The sequence below is a fragment of the Canis lupus genome, chromosome 29 (assembly GCF_003254725.2).
Source record: "Canis lupus dingo isolate Sandy chromosome 29, ASM325472v2, whole genome shotgun sequence".
Classification (NCBI taxonomy): Eukaryota; Metazoa; Chordata; class Mammalia; order Carnivora; family Canidae; genus Canis; species Canis lupus.
In genome coordinates this window covers 39,508,744-39,525,561 of record NC_064271.1, presented here as the reverse complement: position 1 = coordinate 39,525,561, position 16,818 = coordinate 39,508,744, and the positions used below count along the sequence as shown (strand labels likewise).

Below are 16,818 nucleotides of genomic sequence, written 5' to 3'. Positions count from 1 at the left end.
AATCAAGAGTCAGATGCAAACTGACTGAGCCACCGAGGTGCCCCATGCTACTGTATATAGGTTTTTGAGAGCCGTAACAAGGGAGTCACATTCAAAGCAGATGAAACCATGTAAGTCCTAGGGGACAATATTGAGAAATACCTCTGTATTAAGGGAGCCGTATCTAGGTGGGAATGTCTGAATCTTCAAATGCTACAGTAGGAACAAGGTGAGAATAGTGAGCAAGAAGTGAATCTGGGGCTCTATACACTATGTGAGGTGATAGACAATCAGGGATTCTAGGCTCTCCTTGAAGTCTGGTTAATACTTTATTTCTTCTACACGTCTGACTGTCCTCTCAATTATAGCTCATGATCTCAGTGAGACAATAGAAAGCCATCAACAAGGAACTTCCTAAACTCCACATATTAAATCATTACTCCCATCTGCATGTGTACCCATGGATCCTTCTTGCCCCTGGTCACCAGGGAGCAGGCATTCTTTTTTAGCAAAGGTCACTTTCTATTTGGCTACCATGTACCTGCCCCCCACCCACTCAATATTTTGCTACCTCAGATACCCCCTCATTCTCTTATATCATCAGTTTCTCTCTCCGTTGCTTGACTTCCACCAGTCTGCATGTTCTATTTCCCATCTTAAAAACACTTTTTCCTGATCCCAGTTCCCCCTACCACAACCACCTCATTTCTCTGTTCTATCTATGCAACAAAAGTTCTTTATTCAAGTTTCTTTACTCTTCATCTTTCAAAATATGTGCACACAGGGATAGATTACCGCTATTTCTATACTTTAGTCATCAAGCTCCCCTCCCTGGAGGCAACAACAGTTTCTTACATAATTCTTTCAGAGATAATCTAAAAATTGAAATATGCATATAGTATATATGTTCAACATAAAACAAAGGGTGGCCCCTAATGTAAACTATGGACTTCAGCTAATAATAATGTATCAATACTGGTTCATCAATTGTCATGAATGTACTACGGTAAAGCAAGATACTAACAATTAGGGAATCTTTCAATAGGAGGGAAAGGGAATATATGAGAAATCCAGTATTAGCTGTTTAATTTCCCGTAAAACTAAAACAACCCTAAGTCTCTAAAACAACCTATAGTCTATTAACGGGGGCACCTGGGTGGCTCAGTCCTCCATCAAGCTTCTGATTCTTGATTTTGTTTCAGGTCATAATCTCAGGGTTGCAGGACTGAGCCCCATGTTGGACTCAGTGCTTGGTATGGAACCTGCTTTAGATTCTCTCTCGCTCTCCTCCTGCCGCTTCCCACTGTCTAAAATAAATAAGTAAATCTTAAAAAAAAAAAAAAAAGGAAAAAAGAAAATAGAAGAATGGTGGGAATAATAAATATGAAAGCAAAAACCAGTCCTTTGAAAAAGCAAATTGTGGGCACCTGGGTGGCTCAGTGGTTGAGTTTCTGCCTTTGGCTCAGGTTGTGATCCTGGGGGGGTGGTCCTGGAATTGAGTCCCATATTGCCTCCCTGCAGGAAGCCTGCTTCTCTTTCTGCCTGTGTCTCTATCTGTGTCTCTCATGAATAAATAAATAAAATCATAAAAAAAAGCAAATAGTAAAAGATGAACTGTTAGCTAACGGAGGAAACTGGCTAAGGAAGGGTATGGATGGAGATTTGCTTTAAGAAATAGAAAAATAGTCTACGGCCATACCACCCTGAACGTGCCCGATCTTGTCTGATCTCAGAAGCTAAGCAGGGTTGGGCCTGATTAGTACTTGGGATGGGAGACCGCCTGGGAATACCGGGTGCTGCAGGCTTTAAAAAAAGAAAGAAAGAAATAGAAAAATAATTATTAAATATTTCAGGCATAGCAGAAGGCACAAACAATAATGTGAGGCATGCCTGTGAAACCATCACCAACCTAAAGAATGAAACATAAACGAAGAATTTAAGCTCCTATGAGCTTCTTGATTTCATCTTTGTCCAGTTTCCCACTATCTTTAAATTTTAGTGTTTATCATTCCAATGCATTTTATAATTTTGTAATTTATATACATTCCCCCAAGTTATATTATTGTGCATGTTTTGAGCTATATAAATGCTATTTTACACTACGTATTCTTCAACCTGTTTGCTTTTCCGTGTTTATCCATAATTTGAGATTACCCATATTAGTGGATACGGAACTAGCTCATCCTTTTCTTCCTATGTTATTACATTGCATGCATATACCACGATTTCCTTATTACTCCCTAACGCCAATAAACAGATTTTTTGCAATATCCAGTTTTATCATGAACATTCTTGTATGTGTAGGTATTTCTTTGGGCACATATGCGAGAATTAGCGTAGAAGCGGGGTAGGCACATGTCATTTTACGAAATAATTCCTAACTGCTCTCCCAAGCGCTTGTACCAGTTTTTTTTTTTTTTTAAGACGTTATTTATTTATTCACTAGAGACGCAGAGAGAGAGGCAGAGACACAGGCAGGGGGAGGAGCAGGCTCCCTGTGGGGAGCCCCAGGGACTCGATCCTGGTCGTGGCCTGAGCCCCAGGCGGAGGCTCCACACTGAGCCCGGGGGCATCCCCGTGCCCCTTGCGCTGCAAACGCTTCCAGCTGCTCCACTGCTCAACACGAGGCCAACTCTTCACTCTCTGCTTCTATGTTCGTGGCATTTCACGTTATACGATTCCAATTTTATTTCCACTAGTTCTCACGATAAGCCCGTGGGTGGGTTAGGCATCATTATTCACATTTGCAGATGAGAAAAAGAAAAAAAAAAAACTCTCCTCTTTGAGATAACAGGTTTTCTCTTTCTTAAAAAAAAACCTTAGTCTTCAGCCTCGCTCAGTGAACCTCCCCGCCCCACCCGCCCGTGTGTCCGGCGTGGGCGGCTTCCCCTCTTCCCCCTCCTCCCCCCCCCTCTCTTTTCTGTCCTCCCTCTTCCCCCCTCCCCCCTCTCCTCTCCATCCTCCCCTCTTCTCCCCATCCCTCCCCTTCTCTCCATCCTCCTCTCTCTTCCTCCCTCCCCCTGTTCTCCCCCTCCCTCCTCTTTCCCCTTATCTTCCCCCCTCCTCCCCTCTCCCTCCCTCCCCTTCTCCCCCTCCTCCCTCCCCTCTCCTCTTCTCCATCCTCCCCTCTTCTCCCCATCCCTCCCCTCCTTCCCCCTCCCTCCTCTTCCCCCCGTCTTCCCTCTCCTCCCCTCTCCCTCCCTTCTTCTCCCCATCCTCCCTCCCCTCTCCCCCCTCCTCCCCCGTCTCTTCTCCCTTCTCCCCTCTTCCTCCTGTCCACCCTCTCTTCCCCCTCCCCCTCCTCCCCTCTTTCCCCATTTCCCCCCTCCGCTCGTCCCTCATCTTCGCCCCTCCTCCCCTCTCCCTCCTCCATCCTCCTCTCTTCTCCCCATCCCTCCTGTCCTCCCCTCTTCCCCCCTCCTCCTCCACCCCTCTTTCCCCCATATCTTCCCCCTCCCTCCCCTTCTCCCCCTCCTCCCTCCCTTCTCTTCTCCATCCTCCCCTCTTCTCCCCATCCCTCCTGTCCTCCCCTCTCTTCCCCCTCCTCCCCTGCCCCTCACCTTCACCCCTCCTCCCTCCCCCCCCTCCTCCCGTCTCTTCTCCGTCCTCCCCTCCCTCCTCCCCCCTCCCCGCAGCCCGCGGGGCACTCGGCCCGCCCCCCAGGCCGTCGCGGGCCGGCAACGCGCTAAAAGGCCAGGCTGTGGAGGCCGTGGGCCGCCGGCGACGCGGTAGCCCGTAGCCCTCCCCCCGCCCCCCGCCCCGCCCCTCCCCTCCCCTCCCCTCCCCGAGCTCCCGGGCGCCCCCGGCCGCGCGGCAGAAGGCGGGGGCGGGGCTCGCCGCGGCGACGCACTTCCGGGCAGGCCGAGGCTCGCGGCGCCGGCGCGCTGGGCACCGGAAGTGCTGCGGGCTCCGCGTCTCGCGAGCCGCCGTCGCCGCGGCTGGAGCGCTGCCCCGGAAGTCCTCCCCCTGGGCCCCCGCCCGCCGCGAACATGGCGGTGGACTCGGCGATGGAGCTGCTATTTTTAGACACTTTTAAACACCCGAGCGCTGAGGTAAGGCTCCCGGACTTGACTCCGACGCCGCTTCTCGCCGCGGGGACCCTCAGGGGGCCGTGGGGCGCGCCGCGACTCCTCGCCCCGCCGGCTGCCGCTTGGGCTCCCCACAGACGCGGCGCCCTCCCCGCCCCCCGCCCGCCTGGGTGTGGGCACCACGTCTGAGGCCGGGCGGCCGGAGCCCCCCCGTTGCGCGGGGTCGGGGCGCGGTGGCCGCTCAGCCCGCCTGGCCCCTTTGTGGGAGCGCCGTGGGCCGCGGCAGCCCGGCGGGGGCTCGGACGGCTTGGGGCTTGACAGCGCCGGGGGCGGAGCGGGGGGCGCCCCCCTCAGCGGTGCGCTCGGGGCTGCGCCGCCCGCCCGCCCGCCCGCCTCACCTCACCTCAGCACTGGGCTCAAGAAGAGTCCGCTCGCTCGGACGGACGCCCGTGGCGTGGGGAGCGCTCGCCGAGGAGGGGCCGGAGCGGAGCGGAGCGTGGCCGCGGCTGAGGCGCGGCGGCGGCGGTGTCGCGCGGCGGTCGTCCCGGAGGGGCCGACCCCGCGACCTCTGCGCGGCACGGAGCGGCCTGTCAGCGGCCCCCGAGGGCCGGCGGGAGCGCTCACGGAGCCCGCGGCGGGACCACGGGGACCCGGGGCGCACGCGGCTCCTCCGACGTGGGCCCCGAGCGACCCTTCGGCCCTGGTCGGAGACAGTGCGGCTGCGGCCGTAACGCTGTGTGTGGCAAAATAAAAAGTTGACTGACTTTGGTTCTTCCGACCGTTTCCTGTGTAAAAATCGAGACCCCCGCACGTCTTGCAAACGGTGAAATTGTTGGTCGCTTTGTTTTATGATTTTATGTATTTATTCCTGAGGGAGAGAGAGGGAGAGAGAGACACCCAGGCAGAGGGAGAAGCAGGCTCCACGCAGGGAGCCCGACGCAGGACTCGATCCCAGGACCCCGGGGTCACGCCCTGGGCCCGAGGCAGGCGCTCCCTGCGGAGCCCCCTCACCGGGCGCGCCCTGGTCTCTTCATTTTGTCCCCTGGTCTTGGTCCACGGCCGTCCTCTGCGGCCGCACGCCAGCGGGGCTCCCGAAACCCCCTGGAGTTAGCAGTTGGATCAGAACAAACCCGTCATGTGTACAGGCAGAACCATTAAAAGTGAAAGAAGCATATGAGAAGTCAGCGGCTTTCTAGTTTCGGGAAATCAGTGTTGGTTCACTCCTGCGTGTACGAGTCGAGCGTGGCTCCGCTGGTTCTTAGACAAACAGCGAGGACCAGGAGACGGCCGGTTCTGGCAGTGATTGAGGGAGGCTCGGTAGAGCTCACGGTTGAACCGAGTCCTGAGGGAAGGCCGAGGGCTTGTGGGGGATGTGGAATGTCGAGCTGTTTGTTCCCACGGAGTTATAACTAAGTGTTGGAGGTTGGGGCCACAAAATTAGGGTCCGGGTTAGAATGTGGTCAGTGCATATAGAAGCAGTGGGAAGCCCTTGGAGTTTATCACCTCTCTCTCTCTCTCTCTCTCTCTCTCTCTCTCTCTCTTTTTTTTAAGATTTTATGTATTTATTCACGAGAGTCACAGAGAGAGGCAGCGACACAGGCAGAGGGAGAAGCAGGCTCCACGCAGGGAGCCCAGTGTGGGACTCATCCCAGGTCTCCAGGATCAGGCCCCGGGCCCGGTGGCGCTAAACCACGGAGCCACCCAGGCTGCTGTCTCTTTTTTTTTTTTTATTTTTTATTTATTATTTTTATTTTTTAAATATTTTGTTATTCACAGAGAGAGGCAGAGACACAGGCAGAGGGAGAAGCAAGCTCCATACAAGAAGCCTGACGTCTTCCATCCTGGGTCTCCAGGATCACACCCGGCTGCAGGTGGTGCTAATACGCTGCGTCACCAGGGCTGCCCTCCTCTCTTTTTTTAAAAAAGTAAGCTCCACACCCACTGTGGGGCTCGAACTCCTGACTCCGAGTTCAAGAGTTGCACGTTCCACCTGCTAAGCCAGCCAGGTGCCTCAGGGTTTATAATCTGTGTGTGTCTGACATTAGGACCCCAGTCAATATTTATTTAGCTCCTTTAGGTGCTACCAACAAAGGCTATGTAATTTCAGTGGAGGGAGAGATGACTCTTCATTTGAGAATATCAGGAAAGACATCATCAAAGTAGTTGTCATGTGAAGTTGGATCTTTGGTGGAAGAGGAAATGTCCCACAATTGTGTATAAGAAAGCAGGGCATTGTCCTGGAGTAGCCAGTCCTCTGTGGAGTATTCCAAAAGTCCTAGAGTGAAGTGGCAGCTGATGGGCAGTTTGAAGCCACATCATGGAGTTCCCTGAATGCTCAGCAAAGGAAATGGACTTTATTTTGTAGGAAATAGTTTCTGAGCAAGCAAATTAAATGACTAGTAAAATACATTAAGTCAATTAATTGATCAGTAATGCCTAAAATGGTTCAGAAAAATTACAGGTGGCAAATCAAGAAGAAAAAGTGAGATGTAATGGAAGTTCCAGGTTAGTGGGTAGGCAGTTATCATTGCCAGCATTTATTGAATGCTTATTTTGTGCAAGGTGTAGTGCAGTATATTGAAATACACTATCTTTAATCCTTTCAAGAATTCTGAAAGATTTTTATCCCCAATTTATAGATGAGACTGAGTGTGAGAGGTTACGTGACTTTCCTAAAGTGACATAGCTGGATGAAGGAAGGCATACAGACATATTTCCTGGCTCTAAAGCAGTGCCATTCTCAGTGGGACTAAGTAGGAAGGGATAGGTACGAGATGAATTTTGGTTATAGATTTAACAGTGTGGTAACTGATTGTGTGAGGAAGAAAGAATAGTCAAAAATGGTGGAGTGCTAGTTTTGGAGACTAGAGAACTGATGGGGCCATTGATAGTAATGGAGAAGTCTAGAGTTGGGTTTGATGGGAACAAGGTATTTTAGTTTTTGGTGTGTTTAGTGGTTCACCAGAGAGATTTGCTCAGTAGGAAGTTGGGAATCTCTTTTACCAATTGTTTTTGTTTTTAATTTTTTTAAATTTATTTATGATAGTCACACATAACTAGTCACACATAAGAGAGAGAGAGGCGCAGAGACACAGGCAGAGGGAGAAGCAGGCTCTATGCACCGGGAGCCCGATGTGGGATTCGATCCCGGGTCTCCAGGATCGCGCCCTGGGCCAAAGGCAGGCGCCAAACCGCTGCGCCACCCAGGGATCCCTACCAATTGTTTTTGAAGGTTAGGTAGAGCTTTATGAGGGAGAGTACAAAAAAGAAAACAAACAGAAACTCCCAAAATCCATTGCCCTTGCTTTCAAAGGAGTTTGTAATCTGGTGAAGAAGATATTTATTCAAATTTCCCAGGAGGAACACTGAAAGAGGTTTTAGTAGTGCTAAATGAATTACAAATTGTGTTTGTGGTTTTATGTAACCTTTTTTTTTTAAAAAAAAATAACTTATTTTAGTAAATTTTAATTCCATCATAGAAAAATAAGAAAGTACAGAAAAGCAAAGGCTTTCATAGTCTTATCTTTCTTAATCCGAGCTATAATAGCTTTTTAATTTTTTTCCAAATCCTCTTATAGATATATATGCTTAAATGTATGTACCCATCACTCACATTGAGGTACTATACTGTAATACTGTTTCATGGTTTCTTTTCTCACCTAACAGTTTGTCTTGTATCTTTGTAGATCAAGAATTATGCCTATGTAACATTTTAAAAGTATACTTCATTTTAAAACATTATCTTTTTAGTTTGACTAAACACATGTATGAGGTACATATTCAAAAGGTACAAAAAGATATATAGTAGAAAGTATGCCTTTTTTTTAGTATGTCTTATCTTATACTTGTCTTCTAGCTATCCTGTTTCTTTCCCTAGATATTCTATATAATACCATTTTTAATGACTGCATAATATTTAAGTGGTAGTGCTGTTATTTATATAATCTCATACATTTGGTTTTCTAACTTTTTACAGTGATGTGTCATTTTTGAAGTCTGTAAATTGTAGGTATAAAAGTTATTTTATGCATCTTTCTTTTTTTAGTTTTATTTTTTTAAGTAGGCTCTATGCCCAGCATGGAGCCCAGTGTGGGGCTTGAACTCATGACCCTGAGATCAAGACCTGAGCTGAGATCAAGAGTCAGACACTTAACTGACTGAGCCACCCAGGCACCCCAATGCATCTTTAATTACTTATTACTTGCTAGAGTGGAATTGCTGGGTTAAATGATAGTTTTACAAGAATGATTGATTCTAGAAAATCCTGCTTCATTTTGTTTTATTTATTTTTTTAGAGAGAGAGAGCAGGGTGGGAGGGGGGAGAGAGGGGTAAAGAGAAATTTATTTATTTATTTATTTATTTATTTATTTATTTAGAACATGAAATGAGCATGAAGCATGAAGTGAGCATGAAGGAGAGGGAGAGAGAGAATCCCAAGCAGGTTCCATGCTCAGTGCAGATGCTGACATGGGGCTAGATCTCATGACCCTGAGATCATCACTTGAGCTGATATCAAGAGTCAGGCACTTAACACACTGAGCCACCCAGGTTTCCCAGTCTTACTTTTAGAGTTTCTTTAAGAAACCAATTTAGAACTTCTCTGAATAGAAGTAATAATGGAAGTGGTAGGAATAGATGAGATAGCCTTAGCTAGCTAGCTCCTTAAGGAGAGGGTAAAAAGAGAAGAGAAAATATTTTCAGGGATAGAAGAGTAAGGATGGGGGGACTGTTTTACTGTGACTTCGAAACACATAGGAACTCTTTCTGAAGGTGACTGGTTCAGAGTCCTGGAAGTTGACCATTTTCTTCTTCACCTTCTTGTTAGCTTCACAGTCATAAATTTTCCATGATTTCCCATTACCAACCTGTGTTCCTAGATTTATGTACTCCTCTAGACACTCTGGATATCTTTTTTTTTTTTTTTTAAGATTTTATTTATTTGAGAGACAGAGCATGAGCAGGGGGAAGGACAGAGGGAGAGGGAGGGGAGAAGCAGACTCCCTGCTGAGCTGGGAGCCTGATGTGGGGCTTCACATTGGGCTTGAACCCAAGACCCTGAAATTATGACCTGAGCCAAAGTCAGATGCTTAACCAACTGAACCACTCAGGCACCCCTGTATTCTTTGAGATATCTTAAGCCCCTACTTCATTGTAATATTTTTACTCTCTGAAAACATAATTCAATCAGCCTTTATTAAGCACTTTAAAAGTCTTTCATTCATTAAATGAATATGCTAGGCACTATGAATATAACAGTAAACTGAGACTTGGTTTTTGTCTTCTTGAAATACCGTTGTAATGGGAGAGAGAAAAGAAGCAGTTACAGTTTAGTTTGATATGAGATTTTTGATTCAGAAGGAGAGGCACCCATTTAGACTTGCTGTGGCACAGCTTTCAAGAGAAAGTAGACATCTAAAAGGAGATGGGAGAGAGGACTGTGGGAGTAGAGATAAAACCATGAGTAAGGGCATGAGGGTGAGAAAGAGCATGGTATGTTGGGTCTATAAACTTATAGTGATAAGAAAAGACTGTACTTGTTTCTTAGACAAGGAAGTTGGCCTGGGGACATTAAGGAACGGGGGAGTGATACACTGACCTTGTAGAAGGATCACACTGCAGTAGGAGGAGGGGGGCAAGAAAGAAGCACAAAACCAGTTAAGATCCTATTGCTGTAATCCAGATAATGTGAATAATGTCTAGAACTAGAGAAGTGACAGCAATAATGGAGAGAAATACACAGATTTTTAAAGATTTTTATTTTTTAAGGATATTTTAATTTAATTTAGTTTTTATTTATTTGAGAGAGAGCAGAGTTGGGGAGTAGGGGCAGAGGGAGATGAAGAAGCAGGCTCCCCAGTGAGCAGGGAGCCCAATGTGGGGCTCGATTTCAGGCCCCTGGGATCATGACCTGAGCCAAAGGCGGATGCTTAATCCACTGAGCCACCCAGGCACCCTGAGAAACACACAGATTTGAGAGCTGTTTAGAGGTTTAATAATAGGACTTGATGTTTTTAAATGAATGGTTTAGGTGAGAAAATGAGAAAGAAGCAAAGGATGGTAATGGTTTCTGTCTTGGCCATTGTGTGGATGATGTTGCTATCACTGATACAGAAGATTTCAGTTTTGGACTTGTTGAGTTTTTGCTACCAGAGGGACATCTAGTGGAGATGTCTGTTTGGCAGTCGGTGATAGTGGTCTGGGGCTTGGGAGGGAGGTCCTAAATGGTGATTTAGATTTGGAATTGACTTATGGCGATGGATGAAAATTGTATTTCTTGTAATTTTATTGATTGTGTTTAGTTTCTGTGCCCCACTTCCCTTTCTCTCCTATTTTGCCCTCTAGTCACGGTGAACTATGCTTACAGTTTCTTGAACCTTCCAAGTTCTTGTTTGTATTCCCTTATGTGCATGCTTCTCCCTTTGCTTGGAAAGTTGTTCTTTCTCCTCCTTTTCCACTGATTCTTGTTTTCCTTAAAGACTTACTTAGCTCAGGTGCTACTTCTTTTGAAAAATGTTTCCTGACTCTCCTCTTCTCCTTGCTACAAGTTTTTGCCCACAATCTGATAAGTACCCCCTTTGACTTTCAACAGTATCCTGTGTGAGTCTGTATCATAGCAATATATGTCAATATATTGTCAAGAGACAATAGATGGTCTCTTCCTTAATGGCTGAGAATTATGTCTGGGTGTCTTTGGGACCTGGCATTCCTTGGAAGATAATAGATACCTCAAAATGTTTAGAAATAAATAGTGAATAAAAGGGGCAGCAACTTCTACAGAAATTCTTCTATTTACAAACAAAATAGATTTTGAAAGGCTGTTCATAAAACCTTTAAGTTCATTTATTTTAGGTCCACAGTGATTATACCCTAACTATTGATACCATTAATTAATCAGTATAGGGCAGGGTAGAGGAGGATGCAATTAATGAACTTTGTTCTAAGTTTCTTTGTACATATTAATGAGAATTTATAACATGTAAACAAAGGAGCTTCTGTATAGTACACTTTATAAGTAGAGAAGTTTCTTATAGGGGCACCTTGGTGGCTTAGTCAGTTAAGCTTTCAGTTCTTGGTTTCAGCTCAGGTCATCATTGCTCTGCACTTAGCACAGAGTCTGCCTGAGATTCCTCCTCTCTTGCTAACGCATACACTCTCTCTCAAATAAATAAATAAAGTCTTAAAAAAAATTCCTTACAGGAAGGAAACAAAGCACCAAAGTTTGAGACAAAAATGCTAATTTATTTTATGTAAATCTGTAGTATTTGTGGAATATCAACGGTGTATTCGTAATAATTAGGATACAAGTTCAAGTGTTGTCACAAAAGTCAAAATAACAGTAGATTTGGTAAAATAGGATTTTCTCTCAATCTGGGTGTTAAATATTCTAAGGCTAATATGACAGTTCCACCAGGTCAGAGACCCATATTCCTTCTATACTGTTCCTCTGCCATCCTTAGGGTATTGCCTGCGTTGTCCAAGATAGCTTACCCATACCATTGGTGTTCTAGAAAGGCAGCAGAATTTTGGAACAAGAAGTAGGAGTTTCTGAAGTCTGGACCTTCCCGCAAGGACATGATCCAGATTTGCCTGCCACATTTCCATTTCCATCCCATCCGTCAGAATTTAGTGATCAGATGTCCACAGTGGCTTCCCAGGAGTCTGGGAAATCCAGTCTTTCATTCACTTGTGCCCAGCTCAGGCTTAATTAGCAGAAGAAGAAAATGGGTTTTGAAAGATAGCTAGCAGTCAGCTTCACTTTGCACTTATCTTGTTTGTTTTATATCTTTGAGAGGTTTTAAATGCATTTGAATAGTAAACATTATAAGATTTCTATGCCTATATATTTAATCATGATCTCTGAGTTTTAAAATGCAAAATTGGGAAGTCATCCTCTCTCACATTTTAGGAAAGACTAACTTAAATAATCTTTTGTCTGTTGATATGCATGATATTTTGTGTAACTTTAAGAGACTCAGGATTCAGTCTTTTTAGATACAAATAACACGAACCATTCTTCTCATGAATTTTGATCACTAAATAATCATGGTTAGCTGAACTGCTAGAAAGAGTTGATTTAAGTCCAAAAACTATGAAAAATTCTTTTTAAATTATTGATCACAAAAGCCACCTTTGTCTGATAGTGTGTCAAATAATGCATAGAAATAAATGTATGCTGAATATAATTTATGCTGTCCATTTCTTTATTGTGGTAAACAGTTTGTAGATTCTTTTTTGAATTTCAGGGATCAACTATTAAGTATTTGGTTTCTTGATATTAGTTAGTATGTAAGTTTAAATTAAGCAAATTAAAGTACAGATTTGCAGTGTCTTATCTATAATTCAGAAATTCAAAATTGTAGAAAAATCTGCCCTGAATTCATTTGGTCCTGCAGTCTGATTGAACTGACATGGTACTCATAATCTTTATTTAGTGTGAATGTTTATACATGTAGTTGCAGAAATACTGTTTTGATTACAAGGTACTGCCCCCAGAAGCAGGAGGTGTTGAGTAATACTCAGTATTTTTATCATATTACCTTTCTGAAAACCTAGTAAGTCAGGATTATAAAAGACATCTTTCACAGTAAGGGATTGTGGGGTCTATACTGGCCTCAGAACATCAGCAAAGAGGCAGATACGTTGCAGAAAATGTTATTATACACATGGAGAGATTTAACTAGGTACATTTAATCATAAGCTATTTTCAAAACATGATTTCTACAGTATTATAAATAATATAATGCAGGTTTAATGATAGGGAGTTTAAGATTAAGAAATTAACTGAAGACAAAATAAATCTTGAATAGACAGAGTGTTTTACTTACAGTGTGTCCTTCTCCTTCCCTTTTTTTTAAAAGCAAAGTTCTCACATAGATGTAGTTCGTTTTCCCTGTGTGGTTTATATCAATGAAGTCCGAGTCATACCCCCAGGAGTAAGAGCTCATAGCAGCCTGCCAGATAATAGAGCATACGGGTAAGTCACTTTCTTTTTAAAAGTGTTTGTGAATAAGATTGTCCTAGACATATTCTTAAATGCAAAAATTTAAGGTAATATTTTGGAAGTAAAAAAAATCCCAAAAAACCCTAAAACTCTATTCATTGATAGTTATATTACATCATACTATAATTGATTATAGATCTTTTTTATAATCCATGTATCATTATATATTTGAAAAGAACAATTATTTGATCTAAGTGCTAGATGAAATTTTATTTATTTTTTAATTGGCGAAATGTGTTTATATTTTCTAAAATATTCTAGGGTGGCACAATCTCGTAGATAAAGGGTGTTTTTTAGATGAAGTATTTTTAACTCGTTTTTTTCCTTGAAAATAAATAAGAGTTTGAATATTTGGAAATATGTCTTTTATATCATATCAGTTTTCATGACTTAATGATTATCTTTGTAACCTGATACATGTGGCTTTTTATAAATTTTAGTTTCACATTATCCTTTAGTTGTAATTAGCAAGTAGTTGTTTGATGCTTTCTCTTACGCTCTGTGGGAATAAACAAAATGTGAGACATGGTCCCTGATGTGGTATTATTGATAACTTTAACAACTGACCTAAAACAGAGGAATTTGATCTTTGTTGTAACATGAATAATCATTCTCATCTTATTTTAACTGCATGAATTGGAAATATAAGCCAAATTTGGGTTGTGGAAGCATGAATATATATGATACATTTATGTGAGTTTTTAGCTTATAGTCTCAATACCACATTTCATTTACGTTTATGTGAGTTTTTAGCTCATAGTCTCAATACCACATTTCATTATGTGCATGCTGTGATAACTTAATTACTTGTAAGAGTTAAACCAGGTACTTAGTAGTCAGTGTTATGGTACAGATTCAAAGTTAAGGGCTCTTTTCTTCTTAATTATAAAAAGTAGTTGGTTATTTGTAGAAATAGATTTAAAATCTTCAAAGGTTTTCAGGCCATTCAAAAGTAAAACAGATACAAAACAATAAGTATTAACGTTTATAATGAGAAATCATAATTAATTCCTATCTTTTTTCCATGTTTAAGGAAATTAAAACTTATATTTTCCTATAATTTCTTCCTATTTTTTCCTTTAAGAGGGGTGTATGTAGAGTTTGAAAGACGGGAGAGTGATAGTGTATCTAACAGTTTTATGTAATTGTACTTCTTTTGGTCAAGGAAGGTCTTTTAGTTATCTGTTGCTACATAACAAATTAAAGCAAAATTAGTAGCCTAAAACAGTAAACATTTATTGCTTCACAGTATTTCTGAGAGTCAGTAAACCAGAAATGGCTTAGTTGGCTCAAGTTCTCTCATGATGTTATAGTCAAGATATAGGCCAGGGCTGCGGTCTCAGAAGATTTCACTGGGGGCTGGAGAATTTGCTTAGAAGTTCACTCACATGGCTGTTGTTAGGAGACTTCAATTCCTTTCAGAAGGTCCTCTCTATGGAGCTGCTCACACAACATGGAGAATAGCCTTATAACTTAGTATCAGAAATGACATACTGCCATTTTTACCATATTCTATTGATTACATATTCTGCTGGTACAACATGTGAGCGAACTACACAAAGGTGATGAGAATACCAGGAGCAAGGGGTCTTTGACGGCTGTGTTGGAGACTGGCTAGAACAGCTGGTAAAATGGACCTCTGCTATTGGCCTTAATTGGTAGGAGTATTGTTACATATTCCTTCCTCATTCTTTCTTCTGTTTCTTTCTTTCTTTTTTATTATTTTAAGATTTTATTTATTTAGTCATGAGAGACACAGAGAGAGAGAGAGAGAGAGACAGACAGACAGACAGACACAGGCAGAGGGAGAAGCAGGCTCCATGCAGGGAGCCCGATGTGGGACTTGATCCCAGGACCCCAGGATCACACCCTGGGCCGAAGGCAGGTGCTAAACCACTGAGCCACCCAGGGGTCCCCTTTCTTCTGTTTCTTAGCTGGGGGTGAATGGCAGTTTATGTTTTAATAATTCCAAACATAGTATACATAGTACATAGTATGTTATAGAACAGTAAAAGGAAGTATTAATACAGTCATGCAAATATAATGTCAGGAAGTAATGTTAGAGATCAAGTGATATTTGTGCATCATACTTTAGTGGTTTTTTTTTTTTATTTTTTTTATTTATGAGAGTCACACAGAGAGAGAGAGAGAGAGGCAGAGACACAGGCAGAGGGAGAAGCAGGCTCCATGCACTGGGAGCCCGACGTGGGATTCGATCCCGGGTCTCCAGGATCGCGCCCTGGGCCAAAGGCAGGCGCTAAACCGCTGTGCCACCCAGGGATCCCACTTTAGTGTTTTTTTTTTCTCATTATAAAACTCAGAAATATATAGGCAAAATTGAAATCCCTTTAATTCCTCTGTCCTGAGAAAATCCTTACATTTGATACATTGTGTTAATGTATATGTGTTTGTATATTTTGTTATTTTTTGTAAGTGTCCTATCTCACATGAGGTTAGGTTTTAGAGTCAGCAAGTTTTAAGATGAAAGTCTAGTGCAAATTACCATTGATTTTTTTTTTTGAAAGATTTTATTTATTCACTCATGAGAGACACACACAGAGAGAGAGAGAGAGGCAGAGACACAGGCAGAGGGAGAAACAGGCTCCATGCAGGGAGCCCCATGTGGGATTCGATCCCCGGTCTCCAGGATCGTGCCCTGGACTGAAGGTGGTGCTAAACCGTTGAGCCACCTGGGCTGCCCAACCACTGATTCTTTAAATTACTTTTCAGTGACTAGCACCTGAGTTTTTGGGGCCTCAGAAGTAAAGAATTTGCATTTGAGCCCTTTTTTCCTTTACTTGAGGTATTGAAGGCCCGGGTCAATTTTGAAGAAGAATAGGAGGGAAAGACTAGATGAACATGCACATACATAGTTGAATTTGGGTAAAGTAAAGGTATGCTACTCTGACCCAACTATATACTGTTTTATGTATTTCTTTATCTTACTTAACATTAGGTCAGGACTACTTTCACATCATTAAATATTATTTGAAAATATGATTTCTAATGGTTGCATAATATAATGAATGACTATACAGTAGACCCCCCCCCCATCCACTGTTTCACTCTCTGAGTTTCGGTTACCTGCGGTCACCCGCAGTCCAGAAGCAGATGGTCCTCCTTCTGACAGATTGTCAGAAGCTAAGTAGTAGCCTGATGCTCAGTCACAATGCCTTTGTCACTTATCTTACTTCATCTCATCACATAGACATTTTATTATCTCCTTTCACAAGAAGAGTGAGTACCGTACAGTAAGATATTTTGAGAGACCACATTCATACAGGTTTTATTACTGTATGTTATAATTGTTCTGTTTTATTATTAGTTATTGTTAATCTCTTACTGTGCCTAATTATAAATTATAGGTATATATATGTTGATATATATAGATATGTTGATATATATATATATATATATGAGAAAAAACATAGTATATATAGGGTTCATTACTTTCCGTGGTTTCAGGCATCCATTGGGGTCCTGGAATGTGTACCCTGTGGATAAGGGGGTACTACTGTACTGTAATTTATTTGGCTAGTTTCTTGTGTGAGGATCATTAGGTGTTTTTTACTTCTCAAATTACAAGAGTATGATGAGCATCCTCTTGAAAAAAAATCTTGTTTGTATAATAGTGTTTCCATAGAAACACTTCCTAGAAAAACGTATTTCTGGATCAGATGGTGTGAACATTTTCTCATTCTTCTGAATATTATTGCCATCTTGCCTTTCAGAACGATTGTGCCTGTTGGTACTTCTATCATGCATGAGGGAACCTGTTTGGTATACTCTGGGCATTATACTTTTTACCA

The 16,818-nt window shown here is 42.9% G+C and overlaps 1 protein-coding gene and 1 pseudogene across 2 annotated transcripts in view; both read left to right on the top strand.

Annotated features, from left to right (window-relative positions):
• The first annotated feature begins 1,664 nt into the window (after positions 1-1,664).
• Positions 1,665-1,784, top strand: LOC112650851 (5S ribosomal RNA; annotated as a pseudogene).
• A 2,089-nt stretch (positions 1,785-3,873) lies between these two features.
• VIRMA (vir like m6A methyltransferase associated) overlaps positions 3,874-16,818 on the top strand; it is a 58,700-nt gene continuing 45,755 nt past the window's right edge. For both annotated transcript variants that reach the window (XM_025433472.3, XM_025433471.3), the window contains exons 1-2: positions 3,874-4,031; positions 12,867-12,982. In XM_025433472.3, coding sequence (XP_025289257.1) covers positions 3,969-4,031; positions 12,867-12,982 — 179 coding nt within the window. In that variant the 5' untranslated portion in view covers positions 3,874-3,968. The remainder of the gene's footprint in view (positions 4,032-12,866; positions 12,983-16,818) is intronic.